The sequence below is a fragment of the Sycon ciliatum genome, chromosome 2, assembly GCF_964019385.1.
Source record: "Sycon ciliatum chromosome 2, ocSycCili1.1, whole genome shotgun sequence".
Taxonomy (NCBI): Eukaryota; Metazoa; Porifera; class Calcarea; order Leucosolenida; family Sycettidae; genus Sycon; species Sycon ciliatum.
The window spans coordinates 20,509,433-20,530,883 of record NC_088644.1 but is presented as its reverse complement, the minus strand read 5'-3'; the positions used below and the strand labels follow the sequence as shown (position 1 = coordinate 20,530,883).

The 21,451-nt window shown below is 47.7% G+C and overlaps 3 protein-coding genes across 3 annotated transcripts; 1 reads left to right on the top strand and 2 right to left on the bottom strand.

Annotated features, from left to right (window-relative positions):
• Window positions 1-112: 112 nt before the first annotated feature.
• LOC135809126 (protein PAT1 homolog 1-like) lies at window positions 113-3,736 on the bottom strand. The gene has a single exon (XM_065322396.1). It carries the CDS (start codon window positions 3,605-3,607, stop codon window positions 968-970), a length of 2,640 nt encoding a protein of 879 aa, XP_065178468.1. The 5' UTR covers window positions 3,608-3,736; the 3' UTR covers window positions 113-967.
• Window positions 3,737-6,826: 3,090 nt separating this feature from the next.
• LOC135809124 (uncharacterized) lies at window positions 6,827-10,340 on the top strand. The gene is made up of 2 exons (XM_065322395.1): window positions 6,827-7,848; window positions 8,829-10,340. The coding sequence occupies exon 2, from the start codon at window positions 9,304-9,306 to the stop codon at window positions 10,219-10,221; it is 918 nt and encodes a 305-aa protein (XP_065178467.1). The 5' UTR covers window positions 6,827-7,848; window positions 8,829-9,303; the 3' UTR covers window positions 10,222-10,340.
• A 3,074-nt stretch (window positions 10,341-13,414) lies between these two features.
• On the bottom strand, window positions 13,415-20,740 carry LOC135809123 (endo-1,4-beta-xylanase B-like). Its single transcript, XM_065322394.1, has 8 exons — window positions 20,199-20,740; window positions 18,685-18,813; window positions 17,338-17,513; window positions 16,664-16,728; window positions 16,230-16,395; window positions 15,805-15,887; window positions 14,918-15,030; window positions 13,415-14,045 (listed from the first exon to the last, which is right to left on the bottom strand). The coding sequence occupies exons 1-8, from the start codon at window positions 20,480-20,482 to the stop codon at window positions 13,904-13,906; spliced, it is 1,158 nt and encodes a 385-aa protein (XP_065178466.1). The 5' UTR covers window positions 20,483-20,740; the 3' UTR covers window positions 13,415-13,903.
• Between the last annotated feature and the right edge of the window lie 711 nt (window positions 20,741-21,451).

The following is a 21,451-nucleotide window of genomic DNA, read 5'->3' as shown; positions in this document are numbered from 1 at the left end:
TGCACTGGATGTGCACCCACAGATTTTCTCTTATATAGCAACGGTAGCGGGCAAGATCTGAATGAGACAGATCAACACACACACACACACACACACACACACATTCTCCATCTTCAATATGTTATACTGTTACCGGTGAGAGGCAATGCAATACTAAAATGCACAGCGTAGCTAGATTGTAGGTAAGGCTCTAAGCAGCCAGCTGAAGTAAATAAATGCAGTTGCATCACAACACACTGACATTGCTTGCAAACTACATACTTTCTTCGATCAAAAAAGGAATAGAAGACGAGACAAACAATAATAAACTACAACTCAAGCTCCTGGAGAGCAAGAATGTGCGCCGAAGGCCGCCAAAGAAACTGAAACAATACAGGCCAGCACGTAAAAAAGGAGCCAAAAAATAGACCATAATGTTGCATGAGTTACTTACATGAATGCTATCACACTGGTAAGGGGAGCGAAGCGGTTACGCATGCAAAGGTATTATACGTTCGGAACGGTGAAATAAATCATGTGCCATTTGTTACTATGTTTAGACAGACCGAGAGAGCGACCAAGAGGTCAGATGCACCCGGCCGTGGCCAGGATATGTATGTTGTAAAATGTTATACTAGAAAAAGATTTACTTGTAGTCGCTGCATGGTCAGCGGAACGTCAGAATTACACGGCACAGGTGCCAGCAGTACACAAGAAATATAATGAGAGACGACACAGTCAGTTTGTAACGCGGACACCAAGGCCAAAGAAACCTGAACTCAAAAGCAGCCAGATGTCTCTTACATCAAACACCATGTGAGAGTGTATGGACTTTCGTTCCACCAAAACTGGAGGTGGAAGCATTTGAAGAAGAGATCAACTCATGCTCCTTGGACGTTGATGCCAGATCAGCTCCAATGGTCTCAAAAAGACAGCAAAAACTCAGATAAACATTGCTATACGGTCATGCCACTGCTCACCGTCCACTTTAATTGCTACTGCTGGCTGCGGCTGTCCCAGGCGTCGAGGATGTGAACAGAGCAGGCCCACTACTTACCAAGTACTGAACCAGGGTTCGGTATGCTGACTTGTCTGTGCTGCTGAGGTGCTGCATAAGGATTTCGTGATGCGGTTCCAGCTGTGCAAGCATGCGCTGGCTTAGCTGACACCACTGCTGCACTGGATAGCTATTGCTGGCTTGCGGCGACCCAGTGCACTGGCGATACGCACTCTCCACCAATCCGACCAAGAATGAGAGCGCTGTGGATGGGTACTGCTCAATGAGAAGGGCAACCGTGGCCACCTTGTTGAACGTTGGCTGCGCAATAAGCATGTCCAACAGGCACGCTAGAACATTGAGAGACCATCGCTGCAGGTGCTCATTCAAACCGGAGAGCAAAGCTTTCACCGACCGCTTGTCCTCGTCACGCTTAATGAAGGGGAACAAATGATGGCAGAGCAATCCGGCAACGCTCTGCACTTCAGACACAGACAGCTTGGCAGACACACGCACCACCAGCCGAGCTCCCTTGGGCACGGACAGGAAGGCCACTGCATGCTCATCTAAGCTGACATCTTTCAAGTCCTGGACGCGTTCCTGCAGTGGGCGGATTTTCATCAGCTTGAAGATGCTGGACAGTGACGTCTGCGGAGAGACATCATTAGGTGGCGACGAACGATCAAGATGCTGATCCTCTAATGCCAACACTTTATCATACACACGTTCAATCGAGTGCATTATCGTGCGCCGGCGGTGCATGGTGGATTGGACCTCCTTGGGATTCGTTGCTTTCGACACGTTGATAGGAGCATTGAGCAGCAACGTTTGCCGAGGGCAATGAACAGATCCGGCTGATATGCGACCTCCGAGAGCACCCTCAAAGATCGTAACACGGCCATGCGGATTCTCAGGCTTCACTTCAAAGTCATCATCCATTTTCGGCAAGCCGAGCATTGGCTGACTGGAAGGATTGCGCTGGCGATGACGCAGGTAGTAATAGTCATCCAAGTAGCTACTGTACTTTGAGAGTTGAATAAGCTGCACTTTGAGTATCCAATCCTTCTCCCTGTTGGTCATGAACACAAACGGGTAGTCGAGAACATTGCGCTGTTGCTGCTGTTGTTGATGTCGCTGTTGCGAAGACTGACGTGGTGGCGCACCAGATGGGGATGATGCCGAAGGGGGTGGAATTGATCCATGCATGTTCGGTGGCGGTGGTGGTCCCATTGGCATCAGCTGAGGGCGGAAGTTGGGAGGTAGGCCAGGGCCACGCCAATTAGGATCGACACCACCAGGTGGCGGCGGTGGTCGCATACCCGGCGGCATAGGGTAATGGAGTATGTCAGGCATGCGCTGGCTGCCTGATGGTGGAGGAGGCATGTTGCCATAGAGCCAGGGTGGCGGCTGCATTCCACGAAATGCCGGGTGCATCGGTGGAGGCGGCATGTTCGGCGGAGGCGGATGCATTGGTGGAAAGCCAGGTCTTCCATCGGGACGCGGAGGTGCTGGCGGGCCAGCTGGAGAGGGCGAGCTTTGCCTAGCCATGCCTGGTCTCGGGGGAAACATGTGAGGCGGCCGAGGTGGCATACCAGCATCAACACTCGATCTCTGTAGGCCTTCCGGGGCGCCTATTGCCTGCATATGTTCCAGCCATTCTTTACCAGTTTGATGACCATGGTCATTGGGACCCATTCGAAAGCCGTCAGGACGATCGTGGACTGGCGATGAACTGTGGCTGTGTTGCCTGATGCTAGATTCAATATCCTCCAACCTTCCACCCTTAGACGAGGGCGGGAGACGTGGCGATGACGTCTGCGCATTTCCACCCCCGAGCAAAGAACTCAGATCAACAGCGTTCCTTGGCGGCGGCGGTTGCTGCTGCTGTTTCTGGCGGCCTAGACCGGTCCCAGATGCAAGTAGATTCGACACTGATATACTAGACTCTGTCGGTGTCGCCCGTGACGGGGGCATGGACTCCTGTCGTCTACTATGAGGACTCATCAGTTCGTTCAAATCAAGTTTACTTATCTCATTCACCGCCGACTGGATACTGCCAGTAGCAGTTCTGCGTGGTATGCACTGATGATGCTGCTGCTGATGACCATGCCAATTCCACTGATTCTTGAGGTCTGCAGCCCTTCCATTCGGCTGCAGGACTTCTCTCACAGCATTATGATTCGTTTCAGGTTCAGCATCATATTCCTCTTCTGTGTCAGACAAAAGACGATTCAGGGTTTGGTTGATATCAAGCGCAGCTAATGGCTGGCTATCCTCATCATTATGGAAAAATGACGGGGGCATCAAATCACTATCCGCCTGAGACGAGGATGGGAATGACACTGATCGCCCAAAAATATCTGCATCCGCACCACGCTCGAATCGACTTTGACCACTGGACTCTAATGGGACTGAATCAGGAGGACCAACAGGACGACCAACAAGACTATGTGAAAAGAAGCCGAGGTCTTGCTGACGCAGGCGCTCAAACTCTGCCTGATTTTGCTCCCAGGCACTTCCATCGTCAAGCCCTCCACCAAATGTTTCATCGTTCAAACTTTCATCCGGGTCGAGCTGATCCTGAAGTTGTGAATCATCCAACAACGCCCCATCATACACCATGTGATCCATGGCCGAGGTTGACCAGGAGCCACAAACTCTAAAAGGATTATAAGAACATTGAACCAACTGTCCACAGCTTCGCCTTTCAGCAAGCAAGACAAAAAGCACGAAGCAAGTGAAAAAGTGGAAGCTGCAATCAAAATAAATTTTGCAGTCCTTTTATTTTGCAAGTCAAACACGTACAAGCAAGAGTGCATAATAAACACTCTTGCCAGTCTTGGTACAAGTCAAGTAGATTGCTGCAACGTGACGTGAGGGCACCGCGGGCGCGGCCGGCGGGGGAAGTGCATTATGAGTACAGTCATGTACTTGTGTACCAGGGAGTAGTAAAATACTACTCCCTGCTGTGTACCGTTTGTCGTACATGCACCAAGTCACTCATATTCATAAGCCAAGACAAGGCAAGAGTCAAGAGCAGAACAAAAACACCTCGTTACGTGTTTGTACGTAGAGTCGTTACGTATCCGAAAGACGTAGGGGGCGTTCGAATTGTCTTGAATGACTTCTGTTCATCAACTGTTCGAACAAAGAGCTACAATTGTAGAGAGTGGAAGTGTCCCACAATGCATTAGAACGGCTTCTATCATTTTTAGAGTTCTTCGGTGGAATTGTCATGGCGATGATGACGTCCGATCAGATCGACCAAATCCACGTACGTACAGTGAGTATCGTTTATAAAGTGACCGGGTGTTAACCAAGAGTGCATAAACATTTTGGACTCTTGGTGTACGTGTTATAGGCCATTCACACGACGTGTACTTTGAAACACTTGCACGTGTGTGACCAAGATAACACTGGCAAACCGTGCTCCTGTTCACACGGTGCTGGGCAAACTTTGCAACCGTCAATGTATCCATAGTGACCTCCTAAAAATGCCGGGAAATGTTCAATTTTGAATTTTCCCTTGTTCATGCACTGCATTTGCAGTACGCACTTTCAACAACCGACACTTTTCCTGGCGTGCAAAGATAATCGCGAGCAAAAGGGCCTTGGCCAAGATAAAAAATCAGTTGCAAGCGTGTGTCCAAGTTTATCGTATCCGAGTAAATATCCCTGGAAACAGTACGATAAAAGTAAGTTTGCCCGTCGTGTGAATGGCCTATAACGATATACCGGCTATAATGATAGAACTCGCCAAAATCAAAATCAAATCCGAAAAAAATACAGCTATTAAAAATATCACTATACACACTATTATCGGCTATACCGATATATCGCTTATGATTGTGATGGGCTTCAGGAAGCAAACCATATTAAATCACAAAACAAGTGTTCTTCCAATAAAGTTCACTTCTTCCCAAACTGATCCAGTGTTGCCTGGATGCATCTGGCAGCAGATGTGAGTGAGAGAAAATTCTTCCCTGTATGCTGTAAGCAGCCACATGTACACGTGGCTGCTTTTCATGCTTTTTCCAGGGTGTACGCATCATTTCAAGTCATGCACAGGCATGTGCCATGTGTCAGTCAAACATGCAAATCGGCTATAGTGATGCACCGGATTTTTTTAAATCTTTTATTAATGGATTCCCCAAAGGCCGAGGCCTAAGTCGAGGGGGTCTCCGTGTATAGTGATAAATTATCGAAAAACGAATCTCCTCGAAAAGTCAAAGAGTGACAATTCGAACGCGCCCTAACTCACTCTGTATCAAGCCAAGGAAAGCCTGGTGTGTGTGCCGATGCACGGTGGTGGTGGAAGAGCACCACTTTTATAGTGCTCTCCAGGCACAAACATCACCAGGGATACAAACTTACAGAGACGCTCTGTTTCCAGCGCGACAAACACCTCGTGAACACCAGATAGCAGCGTGAGTGGATGAAGTTTTCCATTACGGCATTAGTCCTGTTGCTACCGGCTTTTGTTGACGTCACTTCTGTCATTTCATTGTATCGTATTACTCTTCAGACATCAATCCTGAATGGCATAAGCGAAAGTGGCACCCCCGCCACCTACGCGGACATGCTTTTAATAATAATAATAATCGACCCCGGAGGTTTTCGAGCCGACAGCTGAGAATCTCTGCTACCTTGTAGGTGTTTCGATTGTGGAATTCGGTTGAGATTTGACTGAGTTTTGACTCGTTCAGTGCACTTGCACACATGGCATTGCCACCGTTTGTATACATTTGGGACCAAAAAAAGTATCAGAATTTGGGAAAAAGTGGCCCGGTCGGCCGACCGGAAACAAGGTCATTATTTGTTTTGGCCTTTTAATAATTATTTTTCCCCTTTGTCTCTTTCCCTCAAACCAGTTAATATTTTATGACTTGGGGCTCCCCGCGTGCTAGTTTGTACGTGAAGTGTGTGGGTTACAGTGAGGGCTGCGTCCCACCCGCCTGTGTGGATTCATAGGAAGTGTGAGTTACGAAGTCTGAAGAAAATGTTGAACGGCCTCTGCTGGGATGACGACTACACCATAGCTCAGTGGTTAGAGCATCGCTAGCTACAAGCGAAGGTCCCTGGTTCGTGTCCTGGTGGTGACAGTCAATTTTTTCTTCAGACTTTTCCCCTTCGTCTCTTTCCCTCAAATAGGGAGGGCCCAAATATGCTCAAAAATTTCGCATACCGGTATTATGCTTTTCGCATATTATGCTTTTCGCATATTGGCCATTTGCTTCAAAATATGCTTCGAAATCACACAAAAGCAGAAAAATATGCTCAAAATATGCTTGATCACCAGAACTGATATCAGTGATAATTACCGTATTATCTCTAATATAAGCACGTCTCCAATAATAGAACACCTTGGGGCGGCATTCAAAAAATAAAGTGCTCAGTCTCCATTATAAGCACACTGTGTAAATTCATTATCTGTACCGGCGAAAAAACCCTGAAATGTGTGTGTCTGACATGAATTTGGCATGGCAACATGCCTCTGAAATGAGGTTGAAATAATAATGGAACGGTTTCCAATAAAGGAACGTCTCCATTAATAGCATGCACGGGGCGGAGGTACATTGAAAAAATAAAGGACCGTGCTTATATTAGAGATAATACGGTACTCTTGTTATACCTCACTCCATATACACTTACAGTCTTAGGCATGCTCTCCCTTAGTGGTGTATATATCTCCATATACACCGCTAAAGGGAATTAGCAGTAGTTGTCAGCGAGGAACAAGCCATTAGGTCACACACGGTGAATATGGAGAGGTATAAATATAACAAAGGAACCTCGTGTATATCGAGATATATACACTCGGTTCCTTGGTATAATATATACATATTAGTGGTGGCCTGCGGAAGCGAAGGCTATGTAGTATAGCTTGTGTGTGTTTCTGAACATTCAAGTGATGCTAACGCGGATCCCGCGAATATTATTATCATTTTAGTTCTATCCCGGCATTTCATTCAACATCTACATGTACATCTCCTCTGATGAGTTCCCAACATCATAATGGACACAGCTTCTAGCTGTTGTGGAGTGTGACTGGTGGCAGTGAGTGTTCGTGCTGCGCTGCTGGTGTCTGCAAGCGTCGTCTGGTCAAAAGAAAATCTTCCACAGCCGAGTCGCTGACTCGCTACGTGGTCACAGTGGAGGGCTTTTGACATCACGACTCCCGGGTCCGATTGGTTGTGGACAGGGAGGGCTTTTAGCTTTTACGACTCCCTGGTTGTGGACTCTTTACTTCACTCACTTCATGATCATCGGAACTGATCATCTAGAGCAGAGAGTCTATGCCATGAATAGTGCAGCTGGGGCGATCTGAACGCTTCAGAGCACGTACAAAGTGCATATGGCATGGCCAGCAGCGAGCTGGAGAAATGCACCATTAATGTCAGCGACTTGGGTGCATTTCAAGATAAGAACTTCTTGATCATTTGTGGCCACGCCATAACAAAAAGCGATCTGGATCACGGCCAATCTCCCAGAATGGAGTCCGAAGAAGAGAGACAGCCTGTGAGAAAGTTTGTGCTCAAAGTCTTCCATCCGGATCCATGCAGCAGCGAGCGGAGATTGCGTGCGCTTGGTCAGCTGCTGGATGGTGCTAGCCAACGCGGCGTGGTGTGCTCCCGGGCGGTGAAGAGTGTGGACGGAAGTTGTGTGACGGAAATTCCAGTCACCCGGCGGCGGGGTGTTGATGGCGGTATGCCGCTGGCGTCGCCGTCGTCTGAACACTGCAATGCCATGCTTCTGCCTGAGTTCTGGAGTACGTGGACGGGATTAGCATCGACACATGCTCTAATCCTAGATGTGTGCATCTAATGGAGGATGTTGGAAACTGGTGCGGGGCGCTGCAAGCATACTTCGAGGTAAGTCGGCGGCGGTGTGCTAGCAATGCATCTCATGATGGTTAGCTGTAGTACTGGTAAGGTGGGTTGCTGGGGTAACAGTGGCAACCAGGGAGTCGTAAAATACCGGTATTTTACGACTCCCTGGTGGCAACAGACCTATATAATGTGTACGAGTCTGTATTATTATAGAACTGGGAAATGTGAGTGGGTAATTTAACAAGCACCCCATGTACGTAGTGTTACCACACTCTGATTTCCATCTCCCTATGCATCAGTGCGTATGCGTGGTTGCTTTCTGTTCTCTGTATATATGGTACTGAAGAGTGAAGTGCAGGAAGGAGACGGGGGGGGGTATTGCTTTAATCCAAACAACGCATGGCTTGGAATGGCCAGTGACCACTTCATATATAGTGTGGGGTTTGTGGGAGTTGAAATTAGTTTATTCAATGGAACCACTGCCTGTTGTCCTACGGCCTACTTTATGTATTTGTAGTTTTTGTAGCTGAGTTGCTAATGCTACATCGATACATAGACAAGGGCAGTATATGCTACTATAAATCAGTGTATGCTGTACGCGCTGTGCACACACACACACACACGTACATGTGCACACACACACGTACATGTGCATACACACACACATACACACACACATGTACACACACACACACACACACACACACACACACACACACACGTACACATGCACACACACACGTACACATGCACACACACACACACACACATACACACACGCACACACACACACACTCGGATATTCCCATCGCGGGAGCGATGATAGCGATAAGCTATGTTAGACATAGCAACTTGTGCAGTGGGATTACACCATTCAACAGCTTGCAAGGCTGATGAACACACACACGCACACACACACGCACACACACACACACACACACACACACACACACACACACACACACACACACTGTGGCACTGCGGAGCAACAGTACCCCTGCTCTCTGCTTTGTCAACTATAGACATTATCGCAGGACATCGTCGACGGAATACAATCCGCCGGTCTGGTGGACTGGAACCCGACGGATGTGTTGACGATCCGACAATACCTGGAACACCTGGATTTGTCTACAGAGCGTCAGCGTATCTGCAGTGACGTCCTACAGGAGTATGAAATGATAGCCGTACCACTGATCGAAAAGAATGAAATCAGGCGCGGCGTAATTCATGGTGATCTCTCTGATTCAAATATTCTCACTTGCAACGACGATGACGACGGCTCTTGTCCGCAGAATCGTGTTTGTGGACTGTACTGATCGACTTCACTGACTGTAACTTCAGCTACATAGTAGAGAGGTTCCGCAGGAGCGCAGCCTCCTTGCTCTTCCGTGTCGCTTCGGCGGTCTCGGGCTGCCCCACCCATCGTCGCGAGCCTCCCAATATCAGTCTTCTCGAGACATCACCGCGCCCCTGACAAGCCGTATCTTGGTCCAAGATATGGAATTAGGCACCGCCATTGACGATGTACGCGCTGCCAAGAAGCAAGCGAAGAACACAGTTGACGCCTCGGTTCGGGCTGATGCTGTGCTTCTTTCCTCATCTGTGGATACTGAGTTGCAGCGGGTCATTGCGCTAGCGTCGGAGAAGGGAGCTTCTTCCTGGCTGACCTGTCGACCCTTGAAGCGGCATGGCCTGACCCTCACCAAGGGTGAGTTCCGCGACGGAATCCACTTGCGCTACGGCTGGCTTCCACAGCGACTGCCATCATCTTGCAGCTGTGGAGCCACATTTTCAGTCGCTCACGCTTTGTCTTGCCCCACAGGGGGGTTTCCGTCGGTGCGGCACAATGAGGTGCGTGACCTCACTGCCCATATGCTGAAGCGAGTGGCTCACAATGTCTCCGTGGAGCCCCACCTGCAGCCGGTCACTGGGGAGCAGTTCCGGTATCGCACCGCTATTCAGACTGAGCAGGCCCGTCTCGACGTTGCGGCAAGTGGCATCTGGGGTGGCCGGTTTGAGCGCACCTTCATCGATGTGAGGGTTTTCAATCCTCATGCGACCTCAAACCGCGCCACCTCCATTGCTTCCTGCTACACCAAGCACGAGAAGGAGAAGCGGCGCTGCTACGAGCAACGTGTCCGCGACATAGAGCATTCGTCGTTTGTTCCGGCCATATTCTCTACCACTGGTGGTTTGGGCAAACACGCGGAGTCGCTCTACAAGCGGATAGCTTCTCTTCAAGCCGCGAAGACTGGAGAAGCATACAGCTGTGTTATGTCTTGGGTTCGATGCAAATTGAGTTTTGCCCTACTCCGGTCCAGCGTGATGTGTTTGCGCGGATCCCGGAATCTTCGGCCGGTGCAGTTGGACTCACCTCCCACCTTGGCGGTTGCTGAGGCGGGCATTCGCATTTGATACCATTTGCCTCTGGTTTTGACTGTATTGGCTTCGTCTGTGCTCTTTTCATCCTACTACTAGTAGTTTTCAGTCCGCTATTGGGCGGCTGCACTCCAGCTCTGCTTTGCACTTCTCTTAACTTCTTTTTCGTTTTTCACTAGTCCACCTTGGAAAATAAAGCCCGTGGTCAATGGATACTGCATGCATGCATGCAGTGACCTGGTGACCTAGAAAAAAAAAAAAAAAAAAAGAGAGGTTCCGCATAACGTAATTACGTTAGTAAAAAACGTAGTCGATCTACGGAAAGTCTTACGTAAACTGCATGCGCATCTGTGTTCCGCCATACGGAGTTTTCAAATCACGTAGCTGCCCTTGGCAACTCCGAACGCGGCAGTGTACGACCAGATCGACCTGGGGAGAGAGTCATAAGTTTGTACCCCAATCCACTTACGGACCAGCTACGTTATCAGAGCCCTATCTACGTACTCTACGTAGACAACTTTCCGTAAGGGCCTGGTCAGACTGCGGCAAAATCGAAATAATCCTAGGATTATAATCCGAATCTCCATAGTAACTTGCCGCCAGAGCGGCAAAAGCGAGAGTTGACGCTCCAAAAAAAAAGCAAGAACGGACCACGCTTTTCCGCTCCAAACAGGATTTGACGCTGATACGCCATTGACGCTGATAATCACTGATTTTTTCATCTCGATATCGAGGAGCTAATTGGCCACGGACAACAACAAAACTCATAAGGATGGTTGCAAGGATTGCACTGAAGGTGTTGGCGATCCCCAAGGTGAAGGAATTTGACGTCGTTCGTGGAGATTACCACTTGACGCTCGAAATGAAGTTTGAATTTTCACTCTCCCCACATGTGTAGTGTGATCGCGATTCAAATTCTGGACGCTGTTCTGTTTTCGTCAGGCAACCAAAATTTGCCGCAGTCTGACCAGGCCCTAAGTAGAGTGCAAACTCGCGAATTCACGGGTTTTCCCCGCCCACTAACGTAAAGTTGCTCAACTTTACGTAGTGCGGAACCTCTCTAATGTTTGAACTGGCGATCTGTGCTGGTTTCTTCGTGGTGGACACGGCAGACCCTGTGTGAGCGTGTCTACAGCTATTGTACACGGCTTCCTTGATGTTGTTCCACTGCTGCCAGTGGCGGGTTTAGGGTGGGGCGCGGGGGGCGCGCGCCCCCCCCTCAAAAATTTCGACCTAGGTTTCCAAAAATAATACTAGCCAGAGCGCCGGGTCGAGCTACAACTTGTAGACTAGGCTCGGGGGCGCGCCGCCTGAAACGATTGTCCAAAAGCGGTTGCACGGTCGAGCTGGTGTTGATTGTAGATCTACACACTACGGACTAGTACAGTACAGTCTACAGTCTAAGTACAGAGGAGAGTCTGCGTACAGTGAGCATGCACGGCTACAGAAACACGGTGACCTGACTGTGTAGATCTACTGTTATACAGTGTGATCCCTGCTGGGACGCGCTCGACGCGTCTTCAACGTCGAATACGTACAAACATCGAAGAAAAGTCTTCGATCGAGTCAACCAAAACACGATTCGAATGCCGAGGGCTCAGGCGATCATCCTCGTTCGAATCGTGTTTTGGTTGACTCGAAGGCTTTTCTTCGATGTCTCAGGGACATCCCAAAAGGCCAAGCTCTAGCCAGCAGAGCCTGGAATTTTTGTAAAGCGTTCCTGTTGCGGCGCAACTCCTGCTGCCGCTCCAACAGGAAACAGTGGGAGTGATGAAGTCGCTGTTATTCCAGTTGAACTTTCGGAGCGGACTGACAGTCACACTCCGCCAGACGTGGAAGAACCTGTTGTCAGCGAGCAGCCAGAACATGAAGAACAGCGCACAGTGAAAAGTTACGCTGCCTATGTAAAGGATGCTTTGACTCTTTGAGAGCGGTGAGAAATTGTTGGACTCGCATAAATAATTGCAGTTGATTCGTTCACCTAACGGCAAATTTGAAGTTTACAATGTACATTGTTGCTGCGTGTACAGAAATACTGCTCGTGGTGTGTGAGATTTACGGCTTGTTGTTGTTTATTTTACTTCACCAAATGAGCAGGCAGAGATGCCTTCTCACCTGCCCATAGGACAGGTTCTCACAGAATGATGAAGGGATGATATGCAAGGGAAAACAAGAAATGATAATAATACTATTATAAGACAGAAAGGACCAAAAGAAGAAAAGGAAAAATTTATATGAAGACAATTTCATGGAGTCAGAAATAGAAAGACAATTCATGGAGTCAAAGAATAGAAAGACAATCTCATGGAGTCAGGAACACGTGGTTGATTTTATAGACATGCATGCACAAATGTGATAGATGAGAAGGTTGGAATTTATGGCAGATAATAAAAGTTTAACGAGGATATTCACAAAGTAAGTATATCAATGGCAGAAAGAGCTTTTCGGAAGGGACCAGGGACATGTATCACTCTAAAATCAGAGGGGAGAGCGTTCCAGAGAATGCTTGCCCGAAACATCATGGTCGATCGTCCCGCAGGCCCACGAAGAAAGGGAACTTGAAGCAAGTTCGACACTTGTCCCCGTGTGGTGCGCTGATCCTCCGGAACAGTCTCTGGGGCCGTTCGGGTGAATAACTGTTGAAGAAGGGGGGCTACAGGAGGAGCTTCTTGACATCGGTTTTCAAAATGGCTGACCTGGGACAGTAGCATGATGTCATCTACCCCCACCCCAGCCCGCCTTGATCCCAGCCGCAACCCCCCCCCTCAGCCAAATCCTGGACACGCCACTGGCTGCCCAAGGAAAAGAGCATTGTCTATACACTGATGTGTGCCCACATGGCACAGGTAGCAGTTCTCAGTGCCAGACAGTTGTTATCGGACCCAGGGAATCTCCATGTTGGCGACACCATCGAGCCAACATTCGCCACTTTGGCAACTGTGCGTGGAGTTGGCAAGCAAGCATTCGAGAGTGCCTGGTGGTCGGATGAGAAGAGTCAGGTTTAGCTTGGACTGTAAAGTGCCCTACACGCGGCTAATGTGTTTACTGGCTTGCCCCCCCCCCCCCCTCCCCCCCCCATCCCCTCATACTACATCAGTGACCGTGTATTGTTCAATCTCAAGCCGGTTATCTACACAGTGTAGCATCCAGAGAATGCTCAACAAACTCCATAGGCTACATGACCTGCACACTCAGTGACTGCCCAAGCATCTTCAACAAACACGCAATAGGCCCTCACAGATATCTGCTAGAATTATGACACGGCAAATAAATTAAATTATCATGAGCGTACACAAACTCGACTACTTGTACTTCAAAGAACATTACATCATTTTTTACATGCATCACCAGCTTCAACTCGTGAAGTGGGCTAGTAGGCTGGTGGAGCCAAATAGAGCACAGGAGGTTAGAAACAATAGATTATACAGCATATCGGCAAAGTGATCAGCAGGCTAAGCATAGTTACATGCCCTTACAAGTGACATGTAGCTACTACCAGTACTAGCTACCGCAGGCACCGTACACCGTGATACCGGTACATCCAAATAAGCCTTTCTAAAATCGCACGTTATATCCTGAATCATGAGAATCATTTGGTTGTGTAATATCATGCTAACTTACGCTACTTCTCCACTCATAAAAATATCATTCAACTGGTTCTAGTATGCATGCTGACAGTAAACGGTCGTCACCACTGTCACTTCAGCACATAGAGACATCATAGAACGTGCGTTGTGTTGAGCGTATCAACCACGGCGTAGAAGCATGGCTTTGGCTTAAAGCTAGCATCGAAGTAATCCGGGTCGTTTTTCTTCCAGCTGTATTTGTCAACGAATCCCCAGGTTTCAAAAGACTTGCACCTTGATTTGAAAGTCACAACACAATAAGGAAGAGTGGAATGACTCTGAGTGTGGCATAGAAGGAGGGCCAGGAGGTACAATTATGATAAATCTCTGTTCAATCGTTGGATATGCAGACCAATGCTGTGTGTATCGCCACTCCTCTATTTAGAACACCACCGGCTGAGCCAGGCAGACAAAACGTGCCGCACTATACTACCACCAAGTACCTGCCTGGTACTTCCTCACATGTGCTCTGACAGTGCTGCCAACCTCCCGTATTTTTCCGCTTTGTACGGAAAATCACTCCTTCGTCCGCAGTACAGGATTTGAGCAAAATGGTATGGAAAATTGAAGAGGATGAATCAGATACAGATATTTATGTAGAAGCGAGGCAAGCGCAAGCTGAGCGATGAATATCCCTGCGCCAAAGCGAGTGCATGCCAATGATGCCATGCTTCGACTACATGTAGCACAGAATATCATGTCGTGGTATAGTCACACATGCTTTGCACTAGCAAATTCAGCCACTGACAAGCATGTGAGTGTCAAAAAAGCACAATACAAGCAGTGTACACGGCAGTACATTGTTAGTACAGAAAAAACACTGCAAAATACGGACCATTAGAAGGCGCAGTACGCAAAACAGACCCAGTTGGTTGGCAGCACTGCTCTGACCACCTCCGCAGTACCATTTCAGTTAAAAAACAAAAACAAAATGCACCTCCAAAATGGATACCGTGGGGCTGTGCCTCGTACCAGTAAGCTGGTAACTTGATGGTATGTTGAGAGACTGGCAGCTTACAGCATGTTTGCTGGAGTCCAACAAAATTGAACTGGGCAGAAGGAAAGCAAGCGCCTACCTCTCCAAAGTTTTCCCACTTTGTACTTACTTTGGTGCGTACTTCAAGCAGGCTTTGAGCATATTCCTGTACACATCGGCCTGCTGATCCAGATACTGCTGTGAGTTGGATGGAATACTGACATCCATTTCTGTGATGTGAACCTGTGTTTCGACAAGCAACAGATGCGCGGGACTCATAACGAATACCCACCTCTGTCCCCTACTTTGCTCCTTCATGTATGCTGTCTGAGGAGTGATTTTTAACACAACCGAGCTCTGCGCAACAACAAAGAGGAGTTGGCTGCACTGCTGCTGCATGCTGGTAGTACGCACGGCTCTGTTCATAGTACATTGGGCACTCATTGTAGCCTGCTGTCAGTGCTGAGGCCGGTAATAGACATACAGTGAGACCTGTTTAAGACGACCCCTCCAGGGATCTTCAAAACCCGGTCTCTGTTACCATGGTTACCAGGCGCCTTGACTGGAAATAACATCACTTGATCACTACACGTACCGGTACAGTCGTCCCTCTCTAATCCAGCACTTTATAATCCAGCACTTTATAATCCAGCACGCTCGATAAACCAGCACAATTTTCAGTAGACAAAATGTCCTCTTCATGCACATTGCAGCAGTAAATCAGATTTTTGTTAATCCAGCAGCCTCCCTAATCCAGCAGATTTTCCGTGGCACAAATGGTGCCGGGTTATAGAGGGACCACTGTACTCGTATACTTTGAAGTATGTATAAAACATGTATATGAAGTAGACACAGGAAAAGGTATGCACATGGAAGCCAGTGAGTTTTTATCGCTCTCACAGACGCCGCAGTCTGAAGAATGGCAATCAGCGACCGGCTCGCTCACCTCTTGCTACCTATTCCCACACACTCTGATGCAAAGTCCTACATTGTCTACTGTGTGCACTCACTACTGACCTCCAAGCCCAGGTCGACAAAACGTTTGATGTTGTCTTCTACCGTCGACCAGTCAGTGGGCACACTGGATGCAAACTTGTGACCTAAGACGTGGCAAAGTCAAGAATCAACAAGTTGAAAAGAGCCATGCATGCCGTCTCAGTTTATCACAGCAACCTCATACCATCTCAACACCACCGTTGCACCATATACACGTAGAAATGTTTTACTTCAAAGTACACATACATACTTGGAGGTTCCGGACCGTGACCGTGACCGTGGAGGCAGTTTTAGCACATCGGCATAAGAACACGGCAAAGCCTCCTGTGTTTGGTGCCAAATCCCAAATGACTGTATGAAGGAACGGTTTGATGCAATAAGGACTATTGGAGCACATGCAAACACCCAGCAGTTTACATTGTGCTACTCCCCCCCCCCCCCCTCACCTCCACTGAGTCTTTTCTTTGCATGACGTGCGTCAGCATGACTGATGGAGAAATGAGCTTGTATGCCAAAGCCATGCAGAGGGACGCTGTTGGCCATCATGGTCTTCAACATCTTGTAGATTGCATCAGACTTGGCATTGATGACCTCACAGTTGTAGTCATTGTACTTCAAGTAAAAGAGACACAAAACGTACATCAGTGGTAATCTGGATCCATTGGAACACCAGCAAAGCACTGATTCATTGCATGCACAAAAATTCCAAACTAAAGCCTATCTATTCCTCAAGGTAATGCTTGGTCACAAGAGCATACGTAGTGGTTGACACCTCAGAACTATATTTTTTCACCATTGTGTTGTCCGGACAACAATTGTCCTTACCTAACATAGCTAGGGTGGAAGGGCGGGGAAGAAAGTACTCGCCCTATACACTTACAAAGAGTTTGACGGAGCTATCTGCTTCATGAGTTGTCTTGAATGCTAAGTCAATGTAGTCTGGAACTGTTTAGAAAGCAAGAGTCATAGACAAAGCACCACACAGCCCAGCTCAACTTTCCATCATGCCATTCTCAATCAGCAATGAGTTGAAGATAGAAGGTCCTAGCCCTGTCAATTTGACTGCATTTTGGAGGCTACAAGTAAGATGAAATGAAATTAAAAATGGATGAGTCTCTGGATAACCCCCCCCCCCCCCCACCACCACCACCTTGACCGACTCATGCTGAGAATTCTTTTGGTTTCAACTCATTTAAATTAATCCGTAGATGCCTGGCTGAGTCGCAGAACTATTAATGATGATAGACGAGTAAATATGCAGAATGGCCAGTAGGTGCAGTTACAAGAATAATCCAGTTTTGACGAAACAGACCAGTAAGCTTTGCATCTCTGGCATTTCTTCTACGAAAGGCTTGACAGCCCGAGAACACTGCACCGCTTTCACAAGACAGTATTGGCAGCGAAGTAAAATATAAAATAAAACCCGACCGACCAACCCTGGTACGGATGAGTGAAGTAACCCGAAACAATACATTAATTCTGGGTGGCCTGACCACTTTCAGATTTGCATCATTTTAATGGTGTAGGCCACTTTACTGAACTAAAAAATCTTACCTGCTGGGTACCACGTGTTGGTCTTCAGATACGTTCCATTCTTCGGCGAGTCCAGCACGGCCCCGTTGACTACGTCCCAGGAGTACATGCGGCCTGCGTAGCGTTTGCCCACCGTGCTGATGTGCGTGATCAATAGACTACGCAGTGCCGTGGAGTTATTGTCAAACTTGTCCAACCTGCGACAGTAGTCATGTATGTGCGGGGCACCGATAGAACTCAGGTCTCTAACACAAGTACGGTGTGCAGACAGGTCTTACAGGTTTTGCATGAATAAAGTTATCATTGTCTACAGACATCAATAACGTCATCTTCTCTTTAATACAGTACAACCTGTGTGTGCCGGGCCCTGTACCAACCCTGTACCAACCCTGTACCAACCCTGTACCAACCCTGTACCAACCCTGTACCAACCCTGTACCAACCCTGTACCAACCCTGTACCAACCCTGTACCAACCCTGTACCAACCCTGTACCAACCCTGTACCAACCCTGTACCAACCCTGTACCAACCCTGTACCAACCCTGTACCAACCCTGTACCAACCCTGTACCAACCCTGTACTGTACCAACCCTGTACCAACCCTGTACCAACCCTGTACCAACCCTGTACCAACCCTGTACCAACCCTGTACCAACCCTGTACCAACCCTGTACCAACCCTGTACCAACCCTGTACCAACCCTGTACCAACCCTGTACCAACCCTGTACCAACCACAATCCTGCATTGACCGGGCACATTTTCATGCACCAAAGTGCTGTGGATTGAACGTGCATCCCTGGATCAAGTGGAATCCTGTCACATCAACACAGTTTCCGCTGCACAGAGACTGAGAGAGAGAGAGAGAGAGTCCGGTTAGGGCAGGGTTTACTGTATTTTGATTTTTTGTTAGCTTTTTTGCCAGTGATGTCATTCTTTGTGATTGCAGTGCCAGTGATGTCATTCTTTGTGATTGCCCATACAAGAGGCTTCTGAGAGAGGATAGAATTCAGGCCTCTACCCGGTGCCGGTATGCTAGTGACTATTATTTGAATACTACCGAGCATTATACATAGTTGCTAAGAACTGGAATGAACGATGAGTGCACGTAGACTACTCCTGGTGGCTCTAGTGCTCCTTTCACTGGTTATCACAGAGAACTAAGTATTAGTTACTTCTGCTGCTGTACTCTACTTAGTCAGACCTACACACCGTGTGTACATATGTACAAGGTAAGGAGGTTAGTTCAAGATGCCGTGTCAGTTTTGATGTGCCAATCATGCAAGGCTCTAACATGAATTGTTAGTACATGTAGCTTATGTCAATGACTCAACATGCAGTAAGTAAGCAGTATCTAAATCAGGCTTACCAAGCTGGGTTGTGGGCACCCCAACACAGGTTATGTCCACGAATCGTCTGGTTATTGCCCTGGGCAGTTGCGACCACATAGTCACAGTTGGTAAAGTTGAACGTTGCTTCGTTGGGGCGGATTATTGTCCTGAAGCAGAAATGAGGTGTCAGTATCTTGACTAGCAGGTTGTAGAAGCCTGTTGTCAATATTCAGTTCATTCAACAGCTATAATGGTTTGGTGAAGACTCCAATACACCATTATACAGTCAACTTCGCTAATAACGACTGCGGATATAACGACAATTCGCGAATAACGACAGAATTTCCATGCCCAGAGAAAAGTCCCATCTGACTGTATACATTTAACTTCGGATATAACGATTATCTGAATAACGACAATTCGCGAATAGCGACATGATTTTAGTGCCCCGAGGTCATATTCACTGCTTGAATAACGACTTTCTGGCTTTTTGACAGCTATTTCAAGCAGGGAGTCGTAAGATACCGGTATTTTACGACTCCCTGATTTCAAGTACTACCCTGTCATGCAGAAGTACCAGAATGGCCGTGGCGATGGATAAGGCACACATACAAGAAGATACAGCCAGGGGGGGGGGGGGGTGCTTTTCATTAATCTTCATACATGTACATGAACAATTGAACATGTCCCTGTAGATGGCTCCAAAAGGTTAATTTTTCATTTATTTCCCTTGGATATTGACTTTATTGTTCCTTTCAATTGCAATACGAAAATATAGTACAAATTGACGTAGAGCATGAAAAGAGCTTCATTTCGATATGCATGTCATACTATACAAAATATGGGTTCACATACATTAAAATGGGACTTCGGATATAAGGACACTTTGCGAATAAGGACACTTTTCTGATGCCCCGCCGAATGTCGTTATTCGCAAAGTTGACTGTACTCGTATAATAGTAGAAAAATGGTGGTTAAACACACCTCGCAAAATGGTGGTAAATACACACCTGCCCACACAGCGCTCTCTAGGCTGCAAAGTTCTGGGGTGAAGCACTCCTCAGTCTCTCACTGCTACCATCAGTTTGCGCATGGTCTATGTGCACGACTGGTGATATCCGGTCTTGTGCCGATATCGCCAGTCATGCACAGACCAGACCACAGGTGCGGTGAACTGATGATGCTTCTCTTAGACCGGAACTTTGCATCTTAGAGATCGCTGTGTGGCCAGGCGTGTATTTACCACCATTTTGCGAGGTGTGTTGCGCCACCATCAACTTACCCTGCCACTCAAGAGCTAGCAGTTGCATGCCTTTGTGGGACAATCTGCACTTGGGGGTAAGACTAGAGAGTACGCACCATGCTTTGGATGCTTTGGATATATCATCATACATGTACCGGCTGCTTCCCAACTGGTAATTTATTTTATTATTGTTATGTACTCTTGATACGACTCGTATTATGTATATTTTCGTGGTCGTCATTTCACTACAGTTCCCAAAGTACTTTCATGTAAAAGTTTCCACTGCAAAAGGGTGAACTCTGAACTCACCACTTACACGCATTCTCCGGTGTTGTGATGGAGAACTGCTCAGCCAGCACCTGGTCGTATTCTTTATCATCGTGGATGTGCTTAGCATTAGATGCTGATCCGATCCAGATGCCGAACTTTTTCGCTAAGTCCTTGAGACAAGGCAGAGAAGCGTCGCTCACCGAAGAAGGGCGACCAGCGAGACGATCTTGGTGTTTGCTCACTTCATTCCCCACGACCACACTGCTCATACCCAGGCAAATAGCCGTCAGTATCAATCCAGTCAGCTCCATGGTGCAATGCATTCAAGGTGGACAACTATCGCTCATTTAGAGATTGATTCAATGTTTCTCTCAAATGAAAACCAGTCAATTATCACACGGTGATCAACGCCTGCCTCTACATCGGGGTCTGGAACCCCAGACGCCCACAAACATTGTCAGCGATCACGTGGAGAGCGAGGTCAGAACTGGCACTGGCAGGGAAGGACAGTATCAAAATGTCAGCGGCACCAAGGGTTGGTGGATTGACATACTTTTACCGTAATGCCGTGACTGTACATGTATTGTGACAGTAGATCCCCAGGCCCAGGACGTACCGCCTCTCAGGGTGATCTTGGGGCTCCAAATGCATCCCATGAATTCTGTCTTCAATAGAACAATAGTCATATCGTTCTGAACTGTACAGTGTAGATCTACTGGACTGTAGACACTTGTCAGTGGTCTATTCACTCGCACACTTATTACGGGTGTGCTTAGTGCATTCGGGCAATCCTGGCCACAACCTAACTCGGAAAACTGGCATAAAGCATACATGCTATTTCTCATAGCAACATTCATGTTAGCAGTCCCTATCATATTCAGCCGGAGTTCAGAGTTCACGGCAGAGTCTACAGTGTAGATCTACTTGGGACTGAGAGTCTGAGACATTGTCACCACAACTTTGGGATCTAAAATCTCACCTGCGCAAACTGGCTGCGCAGTTCATGCGCTGAGATCCCTACCACAGGCCAGCATGTCCTGCAGTATGGCGAGAATGGCCTCCAGAGTCCTCCATGTAGATCTACAGCAATGATTGGTAGTTGCTGGTACCCCCCCTACCCCCAACCCCCACAAACATGTTGTCGTTGTTGTTGAATTTTATCTAAAAGTCGCAGCACAAACTGGCGGTAACCGTGGCCTTCTTTGATACATGTGAGCGACTTAGCACAATAGTGCAAAACATCGAACCCACAACTGAACACTATACATGTACATGTTGTCATGTTAGTTCTG

Bases quoted from the DNA above. Each gene is read 5' to 3' on its own strand.
- LOC135809126 (XM_065322396.1), bottom strand. From the start codon at position 3,607: ATGGATCACATGGTGTATGATGGGGCGTTGTTGGATGATTCACAACTT.
- LOC135809123 (XM_065322394.1), bottom strand. From the start codon at position 20,482: ATGCATTGCACCATGGAGCTGACTGGATTGATACTGACGGCTATTTGC. The intron at 18,814-20,198 runs GTGAGTTCAGAG...TTTCTGCTTCAG, and splicing joins CCGGAGAATGCGTGTAAGTG to GACAATAATCCGCCCCAACG. The intron at 14,046-14,917 runs GTAAGTACAAAG...TTTCAAATCAAG, and splicing joins TGCTTGAAGTACGCACCAAA to GTGCAAGTCTTTTGAAACCT.
- LOC135809124 (XM_065322395.1), top strand. From the start codon at position 9,304: ATGGAATTAGGCACCGCCATTGACGATGTACGCGCTGCCAAGAAGCAA.